The following is a 21,594-nucleotide window of genomic DNA, read 5'->3' on the forward strand; positions in this document are numbered from 1 at the left end:
ACATTTTTTCAAGTCATCTGTTTGGAAATCAGTATGAATCAGTTGAATTTGCGATCTAAATTTTTATGCTGATGAAAAAATCAATTATCTTTAAGGAAATGTAAATTAAAATAACATAAATCAAGTAAAAAAATTGGGGACCAAAATTTTGGGGACCAAAGCCAAAAAATTTGGGGACCAAAGCCAAATGTTTCCATATGCATATGAACTGTTGTAACATCCCAGATTTCCTGGTTATCGGACAGGACTTGAAACCCTCATATAGCCTCAATTCTATTCCATCTATTCCACATGTATAGAAGAGCTTACATCTGCTATAGTAAGTTTTATAAAATATTTCAATTTTTAAATACCCTAAAATGAAACTGGCTGAAGAAGAAAGACAACAAAACACCCTACACAAAACAAACAGAAAAAGAGCCCTGAAGAAAACCCCCAAAGAACTCACAAAACCCCCCATTGAGTTGCTTTTTATTTACTGCAATAGCGTCAAACTATTTAATATTCCAAACACATGCAGAATTATTTGCACATTCATTTATTAATATTTATTACTGACAGTACTTTGCTTTATTGAAAAAAGAAAGTCATTAGCATGATAATTTGGTCTCTTTATATCTACAAAAAAGGAAGATGAACTGCAGAAGCATCATTTTAAATTCTTTCATCCACTGGCAGACTTACCTTTTCTGTGGCCTATGAAGATTTTTTAATGTGATATGACTTCTGAGAACAACTTTCTTCTAATAGATTGATTCATTTAAAAAACATAAAATGGATAGAAAATTTACAACTCAGAGATAAAAAGAAAGCAATTGCTAAGTGTTAACAGAAGAAAGCACTGAATCCATCTAAAGAGCATAAAGGCTGGATGTAGAGGAAAAACAAATCCTACAACTGTGCCACATTTACTCATGTATTTTATATGGAAAACTAAACACTGAAAACATGTTCTAAATTAAATCAAGATCCTGAATTTCTTTCATTTTGTACTTAGCTGTTAGCTGCAACAATAAGACCATTATTCTGCTAGAAAAAAGTTGTGCCTTTCTGATGCTATTTGAGTAGAGGATATTTTATGACACATATGTCCAAGGTGGGCTTTGTGGCATACAAGAGCAGCTTGCTTTCTTACCACACTGATGAAATTGCTCCCAGTGGCAATTCAACAAAGAGCTCTACAAGTACAAAAAGAGACCTATCATCTATTTTTCTCCTGTTATTAATATATTTATTTTCTATACCTTAGCCTACTAACCAATTCATACTGCTCTATGAATTTCAGTGACATTTGAACGCCTGGATGCAGAAATATCGTTGACTAATGAAAGGACTTTTAGGAAGCAAAGTTTAGTGTTATTTTTTCAAGTACTCTGTATTCATAAAGAATATTAAGACACAACTAAATTTCGACTTGCATCTTCTTTTAACATTTACAATTGAAAACTATGTGCATATGTACTGTACTTTTTAACCTTAAAATAAATCTTTTTAAAATATCTTTGAAAGTTGTATAAGACACAAGCAATAATATATTTGAAAACTTGCATTTTAGGTAAGTAGAAGACATTCACCCCAAGACAGTCATGACTGCAGATATGTGATTACCCCTCTCTGTTATGGAAAAGAACTGAAATTAAAAAGCTTTTGTCTGTTACTTATTACATATTTTCCTCTTTCTTTCTGATAATGCATTTTTCTCACGTTCTATTCTCAAAAGTCAGGCTTTAAAATGGTTGACAAACAAAGGTTCTGTCATTTGCTATTCTGCTCCTTTTCTGCTATAGTGACAATACTTTTTTCTTAGAGGCTGAAAAGCACCAGAGGAAGAACTGGATCCTTAGCAATCTAAATGAAATAAAGATGCTGAATAAGCAGGACAGCATAGTTTCTGGCTTTTTAAAATAATTTCACACAAGCATCTACTCTTCTTGAGACTATTTCCTTCAATCTTTAGCAAAAGGCTACACTAAGCAAAACCAGTACTTTTGAAGGAAGTAATACAGCTCAACATTAAGATCTGTACTCCCCTTTTCTTAGAATTACACAGAGAGATGGGTTTTTTCAATTTTTTTCTGAGAATTTTAACTTTGACTTCCTGCATGTTTCTCTTGGATTCTTAATGTAAAGAAGCATTAATAATCTCACTTTGATTTTTTACAGGTTAATACTATTCTTGCAATTGTGGTTTGCTCTTATGTTTCTTTCCAGAGAAAATTGAGGCTAAGGCTAATAATGAGTCACACTTGGGAGTAATCTTTGGATATTTTGGTCATTCTCATCCTTTTCTCCAATAAAAGGGAGAAAATATCCAAATACAGAATTACTTTATTCCATTGAAATTTTTTTAGGTAAACCACACACAGATTTTAGCACCATTCTAATGTAAATTGCTACTCAGAAGAATGCATTATTTGTGCAAATGTTTTAGAAAGTGATCCTTGCTATTTATAGTGCACTTTCATCCCAATCCTAGCAAAGTAAACTCCTGAATTTCAATTAAAGTTTGGACCCAAGAGACACCCTTAAATGACTCAGTTGAGCAGGCATAGTAACTACTCAGAAAAAGGACTGACTTGCCAACAATGAAAGGGTGGTTATACTGAAATAATTGATAAGATGTATACCAATAATTCTCTTAAATCCTCAATAAAGAAGCACATGAGTCAACAGGCTTACAAAGTCCTTGTCTTATACCTCACTTATCCCCCTTTGGCCAAGTAAGATTATCCAAAGCATTAGCAATTTAAAATAGGAAGGAAGCAAAGCTGAGCTCAGCTGGAGGACAAAAATTTTGGCTTCCATTTGGTTTAGATTTTCTTCATTGGCTATTTTTCTGCACTTCATAAAAATAGTATCATACTACTTCGTATTACCAAATCAAATAAGAATTGCAGAGCAGGGCTCTTTGAACTGGGTGTAAAATATAGTGTTCATAAGATTTCAACACAGATACTAAGTGAAATGATACAGAAGACCTTGAAGAGAAAATATCTCTGCTTTACTTCATAGTAAATCTTTAATACGTAGTGGTGACACCTTTAAAGTTAGCAGTAAAGGAAATTTATGATACCCAAAAGCTTTTATATAACACTAAGATTATGAAGCAATACTTTACTACCATTCTTAAGGCTTCCACTCACTTCCTGTTCTTGAATCTCTCCTGTAACAGGAGATATTTGATTCAAACAAAAAACTGACTTTAGATAATCTGAACGGGTACTGAAGGCCACAAAAAAGTTGGAATTTTATTAACTCTCTGAGAATCACAGGGTGTGATTCTTGGAATGGCCTGTGTAGGGCTGAGAGTTTGACTCAATGATCCTAATGGGTCCCTTCCAACTCAGCACATTCTCTGATTATAACATTAGGCAGTAATAACATTTTTATCAAGTACATAAATTGTCTATTTTTAAATGTTATTACTTGGTGTGCTTTCCAAAACAGCCCTGTTGAACTACTAGATTTAGCTAAAACTTGACTTACAAATTTTCTGATGCTATTTAGTTGAAGATTTATAATTTAAGAATAAATGTAGAAATTTGTAGTTCTTTAATATTTACTTGCTTCATTTGGAATGCTTTTAGTTCCCAGTTGACTTTTGAACATTGATTTAAAGAAGTAAAAAATTTCCTTTTCAGAATCCAAAGACGTGAAAATATTATCTTTATTATTTCATTGAAGGTGACACCCTTTACTTTAATCCCTGTCTCCAAATGCTCCATAAACACCTTTTTTAAAAGAAAATAATCTATAATGCAATGTTCCATTTCCCCACTACTTTAGATTTTTTTTACAAAATCAAACAAGTGAAGCTAGCTTCTCTTGCAAAACAGTTTTCAACACTAACCAAGATGAATTCTAAATGTATGAATGTATTTGTTTAGCTCTGAAAAGTTTTAGACATGTAAATGAATCCTTAGATAATTCCAAACAATGAATTTACTGTAAATTTGCAAAACCCTAGCCTAGAATTGGATGCAGGCATTCTACAATGATATATTATCTAGGAAAACACAACAAAAGCAGAAAAAGTCCATTTCAAGTCATGTTAAGCAAAATTATTAGACATAGCCTTCTGCTACCCATATTTTCCTGTTGAATCCAAAGAATAGTTATTTAATACAGTTTTTAAACTGCAAATACAATTTGTACTGTTATTGATATTTCTATGGTTACCAATAAGCAAACTAGGAAATTTACACTGCTATCATATAAACACTTTTGGAAAATCAAAGCATTTTCATACTTACTCTTAACAGCTGACACTGAAATTCAGTTACTGTTACTGAATACACTTTTCTAATAAGTATAGAAAACATTTGCAACCTATATCTATATAATAATTTGGATGGAACCAATTTATGTTATGAAAACTAGAAACAAGAGGTTTTCAAGAACAAGAGGGTACTTCCACAAGAACACAAACCATCCTGATAAAAGTACCAGCTACGTGATTTTTTGGTGCCTGGTATTTTTTATGGTTAAATGATTTTTGGTGCCTGGTACTGAAATCTTTTGGAAACACATTAAAACTACCAAGCTTGAAGACAACAGCAGTATGCAAGAAGGAATAACGTTTAACCAAATGCCTACTGCTGCTCTTACAACATTTTGTATTTCAACATTATAGACAGGTTTAAAAACTTGTGTTATTGCAGCAGTTTTAATAAGCAGAACAGAAGGGATAGAGAGCTGCCCACACATGCAATAACACTTTTAAGATCAGAATGCATTTCAGGTTTCTCACCTTGTCAATCATTTTGCGGGCTTCCACTTCTTCAGGATTGGGATTTTCCAACTCAATAGTGTAAGTACCTTTGTCACTCTGGTCATCCTCATTGTCCTTTTCAGTAGCAGCAGAAATATGTTGGCTCTTCAACTTTTTGTCCATCTCCTGGTTCTGAGTAGGCCTATGGCCAAAGCTTCCTGAACTCCTTAACAACGCAGCTTGTAAGGCAGGTAACGCAGCAGAGGGTTCTTCTGATTTCTGTTTTAGAAGTTTGGCATGAACACCATGTACTGCTCTGTGGTGTGATGTGCTGGCTTGCACAGGTGAAGGGACTTTCTCTCCTGATGCAGGTTTCACTCTTTCAGCTCGTGCATGAGATGTCGGAGATGGAGATTCTGGGCCCAGAGCTCCTACATTCTGAGAAAAAGAGTAAGAACGTCTCTTGCGAGGATGGTCTTCATCAAAAAACTCAATCATAAAGGCAGTCTGACTCAAACCAGCTTGTTCTTGCTGCTTTTCTGTGGAATGGACTTTCTGGTGTGACTTTTTCAGCTCTGTATGATGATGCCTTAAGTGCTCCTCAAGTGCCGCCCGTTTACTGTAGTGCCGGTGTGCACCAATATTTTCCGAATCACTTTGTGTGCCATCATCATGCTTATTCCCTACAAGCAAAGCAAAACAATATATACCACAGTGAAACAAGGTAAGACCACAACATTACATCTACAAAAAAAGCCAAGCAGCAAACTAGGAAGGAAATTATTTCAAAGTGGATTTCTGTTTCAACTCCAATAGCTTATAGACCTGGCTCTGCAAATTTGGTACAGTTCCTGGAAATGCAATCAACTTGCTACAATTCAAACAAGGAAACATTTTCAAAGCTGATCAGTAACAGCAGTGCATTTGAAGTATCCTTTCTCCAATATTCTCATCTGTGAATACTTATCAGTGACATACAAAAGCCAGTATTTTACCAGCTGTACTATAGCATATTTTTGAATTGTATCGGTATTGTTAGAAAGCCAGTTGATTACAAATGACTACTGACACATTCCAGGCAGGGTTAAGAGGGAAAAAGAAAACCTTAATAAAGTCCTTCTGACAGTGGAAAGAGAGCCACAGTTCATATTTCTGGATTCCTCTCACATTTACAACAGTTTATCATGAGAAATGTCTACTTAAACTTGGATTGAATTCTTTATTACTTTTCCAAGAAGAGCAATGAGTTTTTCCATAATTCACTCTGCTCAGCATCTGATGTGTGCAAGTAAAATGGTTGTTATTACTCATTCATTCCATGAACTACTCTGAGATCTATGAATAAGGATTACATATTTCATAAATCATACATACACCTAGAGATGTACTTTGCAACAATACCTGAAAATGTGTGAAGGCTGGATACTTACACATAGTAAGTGTATTTAACACAGAGCAACCTCATGTACAATGAAAGCATCAATGCTCCTAAGTTTTAGCTCAGTAGCTGAGAAGGAAGACTTTCATCCTCTCTGAACTCTTTTAGATCCAATTCTGCTTTTACACATATATACAATGTCCAATTTCTGTATTTTTGATTCTCAAGAGGTCAGCTTCTTTATGGTTTACTCATTTAAATAGTTAGGATATGCAGCTACTATTCAGTTAAACAGTAATTACATATTGGCTAATCTAACTTATCAGACTAACACCACTGAAGACACAGCTGAAATCCCAACTTACACTCCTGTTTTCTACTTGTTAGAATAATGCCTACAAAAATTCTGTGATTATTGATGTTTCCAAATAATAATAAAGCAGTAGCAACATCCCAGTGAAAGTCATACAGTCTAATTTTAGCAGTGGGACTTCAGTGCAGAATATTATAAGAAAAAACTGAGGAGAAAAAAATAGCTTTGAGTTTTCAAAAAAAAAATCGAACTCTCAAAGCACCTAGGTATATTTACTATCTAAAAGTAAAACTAATGACTGAGAATACAAACAGGCCATAGAAGATTACAAAATTCAGATATTTATTATGGCCATATGAATCCCATAACTTACACCTCTTTCAGATGAAAAATAATCAGATTTTGTGGAGTTTCTGTCAGGAAAAGGCTTATAAACAAAACCCCTTCTTATTTATCAAACTGTCATAGCTAGTATATTAAAGAATATTCATGAATATAATATATTTACATGAAGGCCAAAGAATGTGATTTACACTGGAAAAAATAATATACTATTATCTTTATGCCAGCACATTAATCTAACTCTGCTTTCAGAATTTTATTTTTAGCTTAATTTGAAAGGGACAACCTTAAAAAGCAGACTTTTGATCAATAAGGCAAAGAATGTTGTACCCAGTCCCAGCTGGTTTACAAACTAGACATGATAATGTTGCAGAGCCAAGGAAAATGAGAATTGTAGGGTTAAGCAGCTGAAATTGAAAATGGAAAAAAAGAGAGACTTGAAAAAGTTCATCAGAAGTTTTCCTTAAGCAAGTTTGAATGGTACCGGACTCTTCATCTGAACATCAAGACTATCTGCTTCTCTATTCCATTAAGTGACACTCTAGAGAAGGTGCACTTGTCATGTGTAACATTTTATTTAATTTCATTTGAAATGTCACTGTCTGCAATAAATTAACATTTATGATCACCTGGAACTCCATTCAACAGCAGCACTCATATGAATACAACAGTCCACAAGGTGAGTATAAAAATTGAAGCGCTTGCTTTATGTCTGATTCCTGACTCCAACTGGACTCTACCAAACATGATCCATATAAGCAGAATGAGTATATGATGTATTCTTTGCCATAAATTATTTTCTTAGAAAATATACAAAGATACAAATAATCACAGAAGATATGCTACTGAAAGAGCTGCTAAAAGCATAACTTCAGAGCTTTGATTCTAAAAAGCAATCCATGTTTTTAAAGTACTTCATGAGAAAAATTGAGATATATAAAGTTTAACTAAATGTTGGATTTTTTCCTTTTCTTTTTCAAGATCAGTGTTTAAGTACCTGATGTTTTCAGCCACACTAGAACACCTCCAATTACCATAGATTGTAAAATGATTCAGCATTTGGTTTCTTATGCTCTTTGCAAGACTTAATTCAATAATACAGCTTCCAGCCCAGATCTGAACTCCGCATAGGCTCAGGGATCCTCTGACTGCATGCTGGCAAGAATTGCTGCTTTCAGAGCTAAGCATAGCTGTAACTATTCACTTTACCTTTCAGCCTCTTCAGGTACACTGGAACATCACTCTTGATACTTTTGGAGTCCTCCTCTGTGGGCTCCCATATCATTCTCGGAGGATTGTTCTGCGCCAGCCAATCTGCCACTTTGCTCTCGGCTGCCATCATCACCGTCTGCAGCCCCGGCAGGTCCTGCCCGCTGCAGGACGAAGGCTTCTTCGACTTGTGGCGCTGCTCCGACGTGAACTTTGTCACATGATCCTTGATCTTTACTTTTCCTGGAGTGTTGTCATCAAATTCAATGGTAAAGGAAGCGTGCCCTGAAGCTGCTGCGTGGGGGCTTTGAGTATCTTTTGTGGGAATTTCGTGAATAGTGCTCTCTGCTACCTGTGAAGCTTGCTGGCACTCTTTAGTAGGGATTTCAAAATAACTGGGCTCCCTGCAGAAAGGATAAAGTTCTTCACTTGCAGATGCAGATTGCTCCTCAGATTGCTTGGCATCTGTGCTGCATCCTATTAGGAAAAATAGAAAAAAAACAGATTTCACAATACTTGGGAACTCCAGGCTCTTCAAAAAGTTTCTGAAATCCTGTAGAGGCCACTTGAGTAATTTCTGGAATAAACAGTAAGATTGTGGAGTAGATCGAGCACCATAGTTCTGGAAAAATAGTTCCAGAATTACATAGAGGAAGTATTAATGAAAAGGTGGTTTGAACTTCAGCTGTGAGAAATATAAAGTGGGAAAAAGCTCACTTAAAATTTGTCAAAGTGCATGCAAAATATTTTTAGAAGATGTAAAGGTCAGATGAGTTATTTGAACATAGAAAACAGGTAAATCACAATGGCAAATTTGTTGACATGATCATTATCACAATTCCCATCTACCGGAAAAAACATCAAATCAGGGTGCTCCCAAAACAAACTGTAATGATCTGCCATCTCCTGCAGTAGACAGAAAGCCTAATTTTGTTTGGTCAAATTCTTCAGAAAAACAATTCACACATTAATGCAAGATAAACATTAATTCTGGCTTGAAAAGTTAAACACTGCTAAGCACTGGAAAGTGTTTTGGAATTCAAAGACTTTATGTTTCTACAAAAGATAAAACCAAAGAATCAAGCTAAATCCTATTGTCATGTCTTCTTATTTTACTTGTTGCCATAGCATATAGATGAACAGAAAAAGGAACAATAGCTGGAAGCATGCAGAATGTTAGGAAGCCACGCTCTCACTGGCTAAAAAAAGCATAAAGTATAAAAAGCACAGGGTAGTAATTTCAAGTTCCACTGTATAACCTAAATGAAGGCTAAAGCTTCCTGTGGTTGCAGCAGATACCAATGTGCCTTTAAGAAAACAAACCTTCTGATTGCATTTTATCAACCGCTAAGCCAGCCAAAACACCTGGTGCAGAATGTGCTAAAAGAAACAGAAGCTTGAGACCTTAGTAGCAATGGCAACTTAGATTCTAGCAAAAGAATTCTGAGTAGTTCTGAAGCAATTTATCGTGGACCACATTAAGATGTTTAAGATATCATTTTAGTTGCCAAGCAAAGAATTAAGACTGCAACTAACTGATTTTAGGTACTGAGAAAAGCAACCCTACATCAGATGAGGAAGTTAGTACTTGTGTATGAAACTATTATGCGATAAAATAGCAATAGAATCATTTATACTGAAGTCAGTATTTACTTCATATACTGAAGTCAGGAATTTAAGGGGCAAAGGATGCAGGATGGAACAATGCACCTGTGCTGTGCCTCACAAGTGCATTTCTCGTGAGGATTTATGAAAGGCTAAAAATTAAAAAAAAAAAAAAGGTACTGTGATACACCATTGGGTAATATTACTCCAACACAGGTAACAAAGCAGTTTAAATTCTTTTTTTTCCACCAGTAGCTGTTACAAACACAAAACGTTCACAATTCAGACAGGTTTTTCTACTGTGCTGTTGGATTCCAAGAATCCCCTAGCTAATGCTTTTCATTGCACTATCAGCTACCTTATGTCTGTGAGGGAGTTTTTGGGTACTCTAACAGCACCTCACTACTCCTCTCCCAGGGAAAAGAATGCTTTTAATACCATTCCTGAAAACACTTCTCCCAGCAGACATACAATACAGAATGAATCTATTTTACTGATGCAAGGTTATTAAAAATCATCTCTACTTATACAGAAAATGTACAGAAATAAACAAAACTCATATTTTGCACGTCCTAAACTTTAGGCAAACTACCATCACTCTCCATTTGTTTCATTGTAGCTAACAAGCTAGAATGGATCAAGCTCTGGCAGGATCAAACCTAGAGCTTGGATCCTTACAATATGAACCACGGTGACCAAAAAGGAGAGTAACCCACCACACAGATAATTCATAGATAACCTTTTTTTCCCCATGTGGTTCTGCTCAGAACTTCAAGTCAACAACATCATGCAATTCCTGTGGCCAATAATTAAGCCAGATATAGTGTTCAACACTCTTTCATAAAAGATAAATGGCTAATTCTCTGTTTTGAGAGTTATTTCTAGTTTTGGGCAAGGCAGAAGCATTCTGCTGGTCACACAAGACACAGTACTTTTAGTAATTATGAAATACCTGGTTTATTACCATCTTTTGAAAATAACAGACTGTAGGCAAATTGCATGAGATGCACAGCAATGAAAAGATCTCTCACACTGGTTTGCCAGCATTGATGAAGAACTTAATAAAAAAATTTGGGTCTAACTTGTCTGCACAAAATTTAACATTTCAAATCAACTGTTTATACTATCATGATATGCACAGTATTTGAGTCCAATATTTTTGATTAAATAGAATGTTAGTAAATAGTTTGAATCTAAATTAAGACAGAGCTTAATCAAAAGACGCGAGAAACCAAACTACAACTAAATAGTAAATTTTACTAAACTAGAAAATTTTTTAACAATTATATAAATAAAAATATCTGAAGTATAAGTTAATTTTAGTTACATAAAAATACTATTTTCCGTCAGAAGTATTTTTTGGAAACAGAAGTGTTCTAAAAACACAGTTTAAAACTACAGAAGTATTTTTTTAGTACAAAGAAGTGCATTTTTAGGAAAGTTAAATGCATCAGAATTTATTACAATAGGAAATAGAAAATCATGAAGCAAAAAAATTTAATAGAGATCGTGATCTGAACCACCCTTCATTATTTTTCTCACAGACTTGAAATGCAAGTTCTCACAGCTTTCTAAATATTACAAAGAGTGATCTATAAAACAGAGCAAGTAAAATATCTTTTAAAACCAGAGCAAGTAAAATATATGTACAGCAAGAAAGGCAATTGCAAGTGAGTTTTGGGAAACTGAAGAGATGGGTACGTTGTGAATGTCAATCTCTTCAGGGACTGAAGGGATTTTATAACTGCCAAGACTAAAATGAAAGGGGCAGAAAAAGTAGCAGGATTATCTGTAGAAAGGGAACTCTCACTCTTCAAAGACCCTGAGCGACAAAAGACAACTGAGTAACTGTTTTTACATGGCAAGCAAGGAAGCAATAATTGGTAGCTGGCACCCAGGGGTAGTGATACTATGATTGAAACAAAACTAGGAGAGGCTAGGAAGGAAGCTATGGAATATTTGGGAAACCAGAGGCTTAACCAAAGGGAAATTCAGAGAGATCCTTTACTAGGGTAAATGTCTTGTGAGGAATGACTGGAAGAGTTGGGTTTGCTCAGTCTGGATGAGAAGAAGCTCAGGTGGGATCTCATCACTCTCCACAACCACCTGGAAGGAGCCTGTAGTGGGACTGGTTTCTTAACAGTGCCTGCAGTGAGAGGATCAGAGGAAATGGCCTTAAACTAAGACAAGGCAGACTCAGATTAGACACTAGAATTTTTTTTTTTTCACTGTCAGGGTGGTCAGGCATTGGAATAGATTGTCCAGAGATATGGTGGAGTCACCATCCCTGGAGGCGTGCAAGAGGCATCTGGATGTGGCACTGGGTGATGGCTTAGTGGTTTAGGGGTGACAGTGCTGGGTGGACGGTTCAACTGGATTATCTTGAAGGTATCTTCCAACCTCAGTGATTTCTATTCTATTCTATTCTATTCTATTCTATTCTATTCTATTCTATTCTATTCTATTCTATTCCATTCCATTCCATTCCATTCCATTCCATTCCATTCCATTCCATTCCATTCCATTCCATTCCATTCCATTCCATTCCAATATGACCATCCAAAATGCAATATTCACTTTGAGACGTTAGCAGAATCAACTACATTTTCTAGGACTTTCTGGGGTTTTTTAAGTCTTATTTCTCAAGTTACACGCACAAGTACTCAGAATTTTACCATTTTGCTACCTGGACAAGAAAAATCATAGGCGTCGGCGCTATTCAAATGTGCAAAAAGCTGCCTCTGTATATTAATTTATCATCTGCAATGACAGGATTTCTCAGAAAATATTTTGCACAATCTTCAGATTTTTAGTCATTCTCTTTTCTTTCTGCCTTAAAAATACAATTTTAAGAATTAAATTTGCAAAAGAAAATTATCTGGAATTTACAAAGCACTTCCCATAAAAAAATTCTGTATACCTGAACCAATATATTTATTTGCAGTAGGTATAAGAAATAGCCAAAATATGATATTTACACAATACCCCAAAATATTTTTAATGTTAGCTTTATATTTGGCACTGTGCAATGGTATGTGTAATAAAAGAAGCTGATTTTAATGTTTTCAAATACTTTACAGAATTTTTTTTTTCCTTCCTCTTTCTCTTCATATTCCTACTTTTTATTTCCCACTTACATTTTTGTTTTTTGGGGTTTTTGCTTTGCAGCTGAAGTAAACTTCTCTTTTTTTCATTTAGAGACAAGATTTCAAGAAATACATAAGATTCACCTAGTATTGAATATGAACATTTTTGTCTTTTAATGCTTTCATAACCAGTCATATGAAAAAATATCAGAACTGCTCTTTCAAAATAGAAATACAAGCCAGCACTCTATATAAATCCCCATCTCTCATAATAAATCATTTAACTACCTGCTTTAAAGAAGTTTAAGTGAAAAAAGGACAAAACTAATCCTACTTAAATATACTGCTATGATGGGTCCTTAGAGTTCTGTAAGCTCTCCATGACATACTGTGCACATTTGCTGCTAGAGCTTTGCAAAGCAAGCCTTACATGCAGCACCTGCACACATTTAATGACAAAATTCATCAAAATTCTAGAACAAACTTCTAGGAACTTAACTGCTAATGCTGCTGGTTAAGCATCACGCATTACAATGTGCGTAAACTCCTGCACACACTGACTACACTGGAATTTCTCAAATAATTGTCAGCCTCCTTTCCCTGAAAATGACATTGTTTCTTAATTGCAAGGAATGTTTAATCTGACATATTCTTATGCAATGCTGGAATTAAAATTCATGCCAAATGGAAAGAATTATTTCAGATTCCTGATGTCTTCTTAAAGCCTTATTTCTGTCTTTTCTTAGATTTCTGGTAAAGGCATTACTGACATTAATTCTACAACTACAAGTAAGATCAGCAGAGAATGCAGTTTTCATTATCCCAGGAAGTGAGAGTGTAACATATGGCAGTAATAATAATTACACACCCAATAAACCTGCCAATAACATGGACATTTAACAGCTGCAGCATAAAGTCATGCCAGAGGTGTACACACAACTGCTCATTTTAATACAGACCAGTAGATCTATGGATCATTGCACCAGAGCATTACATATGTCGAAAAAACGTAGAAAGGATTTTTTTTTTCCTGAAGTTTTCCAGGCTATTCTGCTCTGTTTGTAAATAACTTTCATTAGTGAATTTCTGTTGTGATAGAAATACATGAACATTGAAATAATCTTATTAACTTGAGACTGTAAAGAGTAATTGTCTATAGCTGGCTTAACAGAAACAAATCTCCCACTTCAATCTCCTCATTAAACCTTACCCCATCTCTTAGAATTCAAGTCCTCTTCTCTATTCAATAAATAATCATGCAATAAGTCATTAAAACATGACACAGATTTTTAATAGGATTACTTTGTTAAAATGTTATCTGACTTATCAATTTGGTTTAAGAATTCACCTGTAAATGACTTTTAGGCAGTTTATATTAAAAAGCATATCCCAGATCAGTGTTTTAAACATTTAATGCAATTTAAGCCATGAAAGAATAATTAGCTGCACCAATCATGAATATTTTTAATAGTTTGCTTATATTTTAAAAATATCCAAGCATGACAATTTTCAGAAGTTTCCAATTTTCCTTCATACAAGTGTGTCTTTATATTGATTTCCTAAAATTATATTCATCTATATTATAAAACCTAAATGTTTGAAGAAAATACATAATAAGTTGTTGAAAAGAAGTTCAACTTTTCATAGAACATAACTGTAGGCCAAAGCAGCCCAAAAATATTATGATTTTATAATTTTGTGAAAACATCCAGAATGTCTTTTGCACACCTCCACACAGACACAGTGTTCTGAGACTGCAGAAGTGACCATAGAAGCAAATGTCAACTCTTATATGGTTTGCCTTCTCAGACTCTCTGCCAACACTACTAAAAATCATCTACAACAGGAAAAACCAGACCATCAGAACCTACAATTAATGTCTGCTCAGAGATTAGGTGATCACAAAAAATAAATGAATCATTTGTGTATACACAAGATTTTAATTTTACATCCTCACAAATGAAATGGTTCTGCAAAAATGTCAGGTTTTGGATTTTTCTCTGCAGTGCCTTCCTTTCACATAGGCTTTTGCTTAGTATGTGCTTTTTCAAACTGAATTCCATGCTTGCAGAATTATGAATCTTTAAGTTTGAGGAAATAAAAGCTATTCTTACACTCTTGTTAAATCAATACTATTCATAGGAGATACATTCATGGCTAAACAAAAGCAATGACACAAATAAGAGGGATTTCTAATATTTTTTTTTTAAAAGGACAAAATGTTGTATTTGCCAAGAAGGCTTTGGGCCCAAATTCAGGTTTTGTATAGTATATGTATGGAAAACAAACAACCAAATTTAAATAATTTAGAAAATATTAATCTATTTTCTCTATTCATCATTTACTTTATGATGACTTCACTAAGCAAATCACGTCAAAAATATTCGCATTACTGAAGTTCAGTCTAGAACAAACTTATTTTTGTCTACTACTGAAACAGATGGCATCTCCATGATTAGTTTGAGTGAAAGTTGGAATCTCATTTTTTTTGGAGCTCAGGAACAAAGATAGAAGCACTGATCACTCGCTGAAAAATCTCTTGATAAAATGAATACAAGAGCATGTAAATCATTCGATGCAATTTGACGCTTCTGAAAAAGCAATTTAAAATTATAAAAAATAAGAACAGACACATTACACTAAATAGAAGCTGGCATCTTGTGTCACCTTGTTAATGGCATGGCATTGCATCAAAAAAACAGACTTCAGCATATCGCTTTTCAATAATCCTATATTTAATGAGGAAAAAGTAATTTAAATGGTTTTATCTGTTTTCTTTATAATAGTCCAAATCTTAACAGACTCTACTGCCTGCATGATGACAACTTTAGAATAATATGAAAGAGGTCATTAAAAAGGCCATGGTAAAACCTTAATTTCAGAGATCTTGAAATGTGTAAATCAAACTAAATGAACACTTCAGAACACTACACTGAAGTATTCATTTAGTTTGATTTACACATTTCTAGATTTCACTCCAGTTCCTACAAAACACGATTCATGTTAACCAAGGGAAGTACTATGACAGCAAAAGAGAAATTCTGACCTCAATTTAAGTACTGCCAACTTAAAACCGTTGGACCTTAAATGGGTGTCTAAAGTGCTAAATAAACATGGTTGAATTTTGTGCTAACTTGAATAAGTTTTAAGTTACTGTCTTTATTAGAATAGCAGTCACTTTATTTATATGCCTGATGATAGATATAGAAGCCTAATTATAGGTACAGAGACTGAAGTTCTGGCAATACATACTGTGTCTAGACAAGCTAACTAATAAAAAGGTCTGTATTACAGGGGAATAAACATTACCATTTAGACTACACAAATCTTTACTTCAAGAACTATGACACGCAATTCTCACTAATACAGCATTATTGAATTACAGAAGAGATTGCTTCTCTAGTACAGATAACCTTATATAGCTAAAAGTCAGACACAAATGTAAAAAACCATAATTTATTTCCAGAAATTATTTCAATAAAATACTCCTTCTTATGTAAAATGACAGCTACAGATTAAACTGAAACAAAGGACACACTGGTTCAGGTAACGTTATTTGCTATACTTACTGATAGAAAATTGTATTATGTACTAGAAAACTGACACATTATATATGAAACTGATTTCTTTATAATAGTACAAATCTGTAAATGCACAGTTTCTCACAAAAATATGTTCTTCAACTACGTTACCTTTTAATTGGCTTTTATCTACACAAACTGTGAAACTTCCAAACATCTGTTTAGTTCCCTATTTAAGAATATATGCAGTTCAGTAAAGAGGAGAAAAGCCAAGTAATAAGACAACACACTTACCTGAAGCCCCTGTCTCAGGCATTTTTTCTTCATGTTTGCTATCTGGCTTACAACCACCTTTTTCATCAGTTTCATCTTCACCCCACCAGGCTGGCTGCCCATACAAAGGTGTCCCACGAGGCATGGCAGAAATATCTATAAAGCCAGCCCAAAGCAGAGGAAATAACTTTTCTGTTTAGCTATGATAATTAGGTTAAGAATCACATGAAGAGAAAGTCATTTGCTTGGATCATTTCTCCTGGAAGCTGAAGTGAAATGGTTGCATGCATTTGCCTAAATACAAAACAAACTTGGAGGCCAGGCAACTGATCGGGGTTCTAAATATAAAAGCTTACTAATGACCTGATAAAACTTCTGGCACAAATGTTTATGCAAAGGCAGTCACCGTCTCTAATTGTTACCCTAATATATCTGTAAATATTATTCTTTCAGTTTGAAGTCATCAAGACAGCAGAACATTCCTAGAAGCTATTTGCTGCTATTTCTGTGAGAAGATTCTCATTCTTACCCACACTGACCTTTCAATGAAATCTGAACTCACTGCATGAAAAACTGATCAAATTTTGCAATGCTGCCAAGGTTCCAAATTGCTGACAGCTACTACAGAGTGCTGAAAGTTACCTTGTGTGTAAAACATTACTGAGCACAATCAATTTTACAGGTTGGGGTTTTTTTTAAAAGCATCAGTTAAATTATAGCACAACTAAAAGTGCTATAGCACATGGTTAAATAGATTTAATTACAAAAATTAAGTAAGAAAAAAACCACTGATTTGTAATTGAGATTTCTAACCTGATGATAAATTGGCTGGGTTAGGTTTGACCTGATCTTTTGGCTGAATACTTCACCCTACAGAGATTTAGCTATTCTAGTGTCATACAGATGTTCTGAATGTATTTTAAAGAGTCTTTATATAATAAAACATCATATGTTAAAATCTACCTTAGGTGCTTGTCTGTGACTTTTCTGATTAGGAATGTCAACATTTTTCAGTATTTTATACACTTGCATTCCAAAGATGATTTCATAGCCATGCCAAAGGTTTCAACATGATTTTAAGACATTAAGTACTTTCTTTTTACACAGCATTATGCCTTAGTCAATATTAATTAAAAAAAAAACCCCTTGATGGTTACACAAAGAATTTGTGAATGCCCCATCCCTGAAGTGTTCCAGGACATGCTGAATGAGGCTTTGAGCAACCTGGTCTGGTGAAAGGTCTCCCTGGCCATGGCAAGTGGGTGCAACCTAAGTGATGTTTAAGCTCTGTTCCAACCCAAACCATCCCATAATTCTATTCCAGTGCACTGAATTAGCAATAATGAGCAGATGCGCATTTATATAGCAACAGTGAGAGAATCAATCCCCAAAAAGCTTAGGAGAGTTGCACTCAAATATAAATCCCTATCCCTGTTATTTTTGGAAGAGTGAAAAGAAAAACAGAAGGTGAGGATAAAACACCCCCACTGTGCTACTTTATGTACCCTTCACAAGATGCTGGATTAGCCAACAAAACAAACAGGTTAATTAAGTATACCACAGAATTCTGTATGTGGGAAAGAGAATTCTTTGAAGTGAGTCTTCTGGAAGAAGAGATGAAACCTAAACAAAACTGTTGAGCATTGATCAGGTTGGAAATCAGACCCAGAAAGTTCCATATTAAGGAAACAACAATACTTGATCCCTTTCTCATTCTTTTGGTTATATCCACTACACTTCAGCAAGCCTCATGCTGAAGCTCATCAGAGAATCAGAGAATGGTTTGGGTTGGAAGGGACCTGCCATGGGCAGGAACATCTTTTGCCAGACCAGTTTGCTCAAAGCCTTGAATACCTCCAGGGATGGGACATCCACAAACTCTCTGGACAACCTGTTCAAGTGGCTCACTACTCTCACAGTAAAAAATTTCTCCCTAACATCCAATCAAAACCTGTCCTCTCTCGGTTTAAAACCATCAGACCTAGTCTTTTTATCACTAGCTGCCTGTGTAAAATACACTCTCCCTCTTTTTTTCCCAACTCCCTTTAGGTACTGAAAGGCTGCTATGAGGTCTCCCTGGAGCCTTTCCTTCTCTAGGCCGAACAACTCCATCTCACAGCCTGTCTGCTCCAACTCCCTGCTCATCTTTTTGACCCTCCTCTGGCCTCACTCCAACAAGTCCAAACCCTTCCCATACTGGGGGCAGCACAACCCACACAAAGTTAAGGCAACCACAGCAGAGCCACCATGACACATTAAATAAATAGGAATGATGGTGTAGAAACAAGCCTGAAACTACAGTATCTACAAATCTTTAAACCACAATAGAACACTGAGGTTATATCCTCACACATCAAACAAAGAATGCTAGGAACTGCAAAACAAACAAACAGAACTCCCGCCCATTTAAAAAGGGAAAAAACCCCAAACCAACCAAAAGAAAATTAGTGCACTTGGTAATGGTAAAAAGTACAAACTGAACAAATACCTTCACTTAAACTGCAAAAAAATAGAAATTTTCTGCCACAAATGCCACAAGTTTGTGATATGGGCAAAGAGATATGCAAAAATATTACAAAAGCCAATTAAATCTCTCTTTAAAAATGTTCTTAACATGTGGATGTTACTGTAAAAAAGGTAGAAATTAACAGCCAAAAACATTATTTACATCTAAACTATGGTTAAATGTTCATATATGTGAAATTCTTACTGTCCACAGAATTTCACAATCATGCTACTGAAGCAAAATAACATACTTTCCAAGTTTTTGTGCTTCTGCAACAAAAAAATGAACCTTACCCACTGATTTTTCTTCAGATTTCAGTGCTTCTGTAGTTTTGTGGTGGACTTCAGCTGTGGAGTCTGCTGCCTGGGACTCTGAACTTTTGGAGCTGCTCTGTTTCGATCCTTCTGCCTCTGAAGATTTTTGGGATAACTGGAGTTGGCTTGAGAATTTTTCATGCTACATGATATTAAATAGAGAACAAAACACAAACCCTCAAAGAGTGGGAAAAAACCACCTCTCTATGTCATTGTACATAACGGTACAATGACAAAAAACTATCCAGGAACTGCACATTGTTACCTTAAGTGCTTCTTCGGGGACTCTCATCTCTCCCCTGACCACAGTAAAAAGATTAGTATGTAGGAAATTATAAGGAAAATGCTGAAAAAACTCTGAATTGACAAGAGGATTTTACAGAAAACTAACAATTGTGCAGTCTATTATGCCACTAGAATGGTGACAGCTTTCAAAACATGTCACTGTTAGGATACTGTGCACTATCATATTCATCAAAGCAAATGAAGTTATTGACTATATGTAAACAGAACATGAGTGGATACCTTAGTGTTTTAATAATAAAAGCAATTTTTTTTCATTCAGCAGTTTGCTGAATATTTAATTGTAATCTTATCTGCTGGTATACAACTGCATATGATACAAATATTTATATATTTGCCTCAAAGAAAAGTAGTGCTCTTTAGCAACGCAGAAGATACACGTTATGTTCTAAATCATAATTGAAAGTTGAGGTTTCTTGCAGTGAGAGAAAATGAAATGTACTTTATCAGTAGTTCAGACCAAGGTAGAATATCCTAAACTCTGAGATTTTCGCTAATACAGGCATTTTTGTAGCAATGAGAACACTTAACACAACCATACTTCTAACAAGACAAGCCCATCCTGACACTGCATTTTTATGGCAAGGATATCATATCCAAATCTCAATTTATCTTCTAACTTCAGAGTGATGTATGTCTGTTCTGGAATCCTCACATCATTCACAAATGTCTGCAGAACAAATGAGAACAGAAAGAAATACTATTAAATTCCAAAACAACAAAATTAAATAATTCTATAAGAAAGTCTTCAGCACCACAAATTTTCTACTGGCGATTCACAAGAAAACCATAAGCTCAAATTGCCAACTGTTTAACAAACCATGTCAAAAGGAAGGTAAAACACCAGTTGATTACCAAGATGCACACTGGCCTTGAAAAATTCCTTGCACGTTTCATCTTGTTAGCAATATTCATGTAAGTGTTGATTAATGTTCCCTTGAATTAGCACCTCCACTTGCTATTTTTCTTGTAGTTTGTTTTTTTTTCAATCCAAATTAAATGCCAGAATTGACTTATCATTGTATTTGTACAGCATTTAGCATTGGATATGAGAGTTCTGAGGCAGCTTATTTCTAATAATTGTCAAAGGACTTAAGAAAGCATGGACCAAGTTTGTGCATCTGAGTAACACCAAAAATCAGTGGTAAGAATTCAGTATATTGCAACCCTACAGGATCATCCTACTTCTAACTTAAAACTTCTACAACATGCACGTGTTTCTAAAGAAACAGTTGGAATATGCCATTTTATAAGCACTCGGAAGTTGGAAAAAACTGAATAATTAAATAAGTCAAAAATCTGAATATTTGAATGGCTGTGTTTCTCATGAGTCTAGTATTAAATGAACTGTGATTAGAGAGAAACAATCTCCTTCCCCAAAATAGTAAGAGGATCTTCCATTTAATTTTTTTTTCCTGAAGGAAAAGAATGCTTATTTCATTATTTTAAAAACTGTTTACCTACTTCGTAAAAAATATCTTCCATGGGAAATAAGAACAAAAGGTACAACTAGTCACGGGTTTGCAAGAATGAAAGTTTCAGGAAAGTTTCAGGCAAATTTATTTCACTTTAACATTTTGAGAGTCCAGGGCATAAACCTCTGTGAAGACTATCATCAAGGCACTCTGAATTTCAGTGAACCAACAGAATTTAGGCCACCTTGCAGAGACCTATGTCTATATGTATGTATGCACTTTCCCTCCCAGGTCAGAGTTCTGAAATTCCTGTGCATACACAGCACAGCCAATGCAGGAACTCCAAAGGCTGTGTGTGACCGTGTGTGCAGTTCACTGACAGCCTCATGCTCAGGACTGAAGCCACAGCATAAAACAACCAAGTCTTGGTTACTCTGCTACTGGAGCTTTAAAATCTTATCACATGCTTTGGGATGCCAGACAAAGCTAGCTTGAGAAAGCTAGTTACTCTGTAAATAAAGAATCCTTTACCCCTTTAAGTCACTCCATTCACGTGATTTCTAAAGTTTATTCTTCAAATAGTGAGAGCCAACTGTCTTTAAGCCTTCATAAAGTTTG

The 21,594-nt window shown here is 34.9% G+C and overlaps 1 protein-coding gene across 7 annotated transcripts in view; it reads right to left on the bottom strand.

The window, feature by feature from the left end:
• The window catches only part of CEP170 (centrosomal protein 170), a 94,454-nt gene that overhangs the window by 41,263 nt on the left and 31,597 nt on the right, over window positions 1-21,594 (bottom strand). For all 7 annotated transcript variants that reach the window (XM_074537257.1, XM_074537256.1, XM_074537255.1 and 4 more), the window contains exons 4-9: window positions 20,150-20,231; window positions 19,524-19,579; window positions 19,238-19,400; window positions 16,460-16,594; window positions 7,954-8,430; window positions 4,751-5,394 (exon numbers count right to left, since the gene is read on the bottom strand). In XM_074537257.1, coding sequence (XP_074393358.1) covers window positions 4,751-5,394; window positions 7,954-8,430; window positions 16,460-16,594; window positions 19,238-19,400; window positions 19,524-19,579; window positions 20,150-20,231 — 1,557 coding nt within the window. The remainder of the gene's footprint in view (window positions 1-4,750; window positions 5,395-7,953; window positions 8,431-16,459; window positions 16,595-19,237; window positions 19,401-19,523; window positions 19,580-20,149; window positions 20,232-21,594) is intronic.

The sequence above is a fragment of the Zonotrichia albicollis genome, chromosome 3 (genome assembly GCF_047830755.1).
Source record: "Zonotrichia albicollis isolate bZonAlb1 chromosome 3, bZonAlb1.hap1, whole genome shotgun sequence".
NCBI classification, from domain to species: Eukaryota; Metazoa; Chordata; class Aves; order Passeriformes; family Passerellidae; genus Zonotrichia; species Zonotrichia albicollis.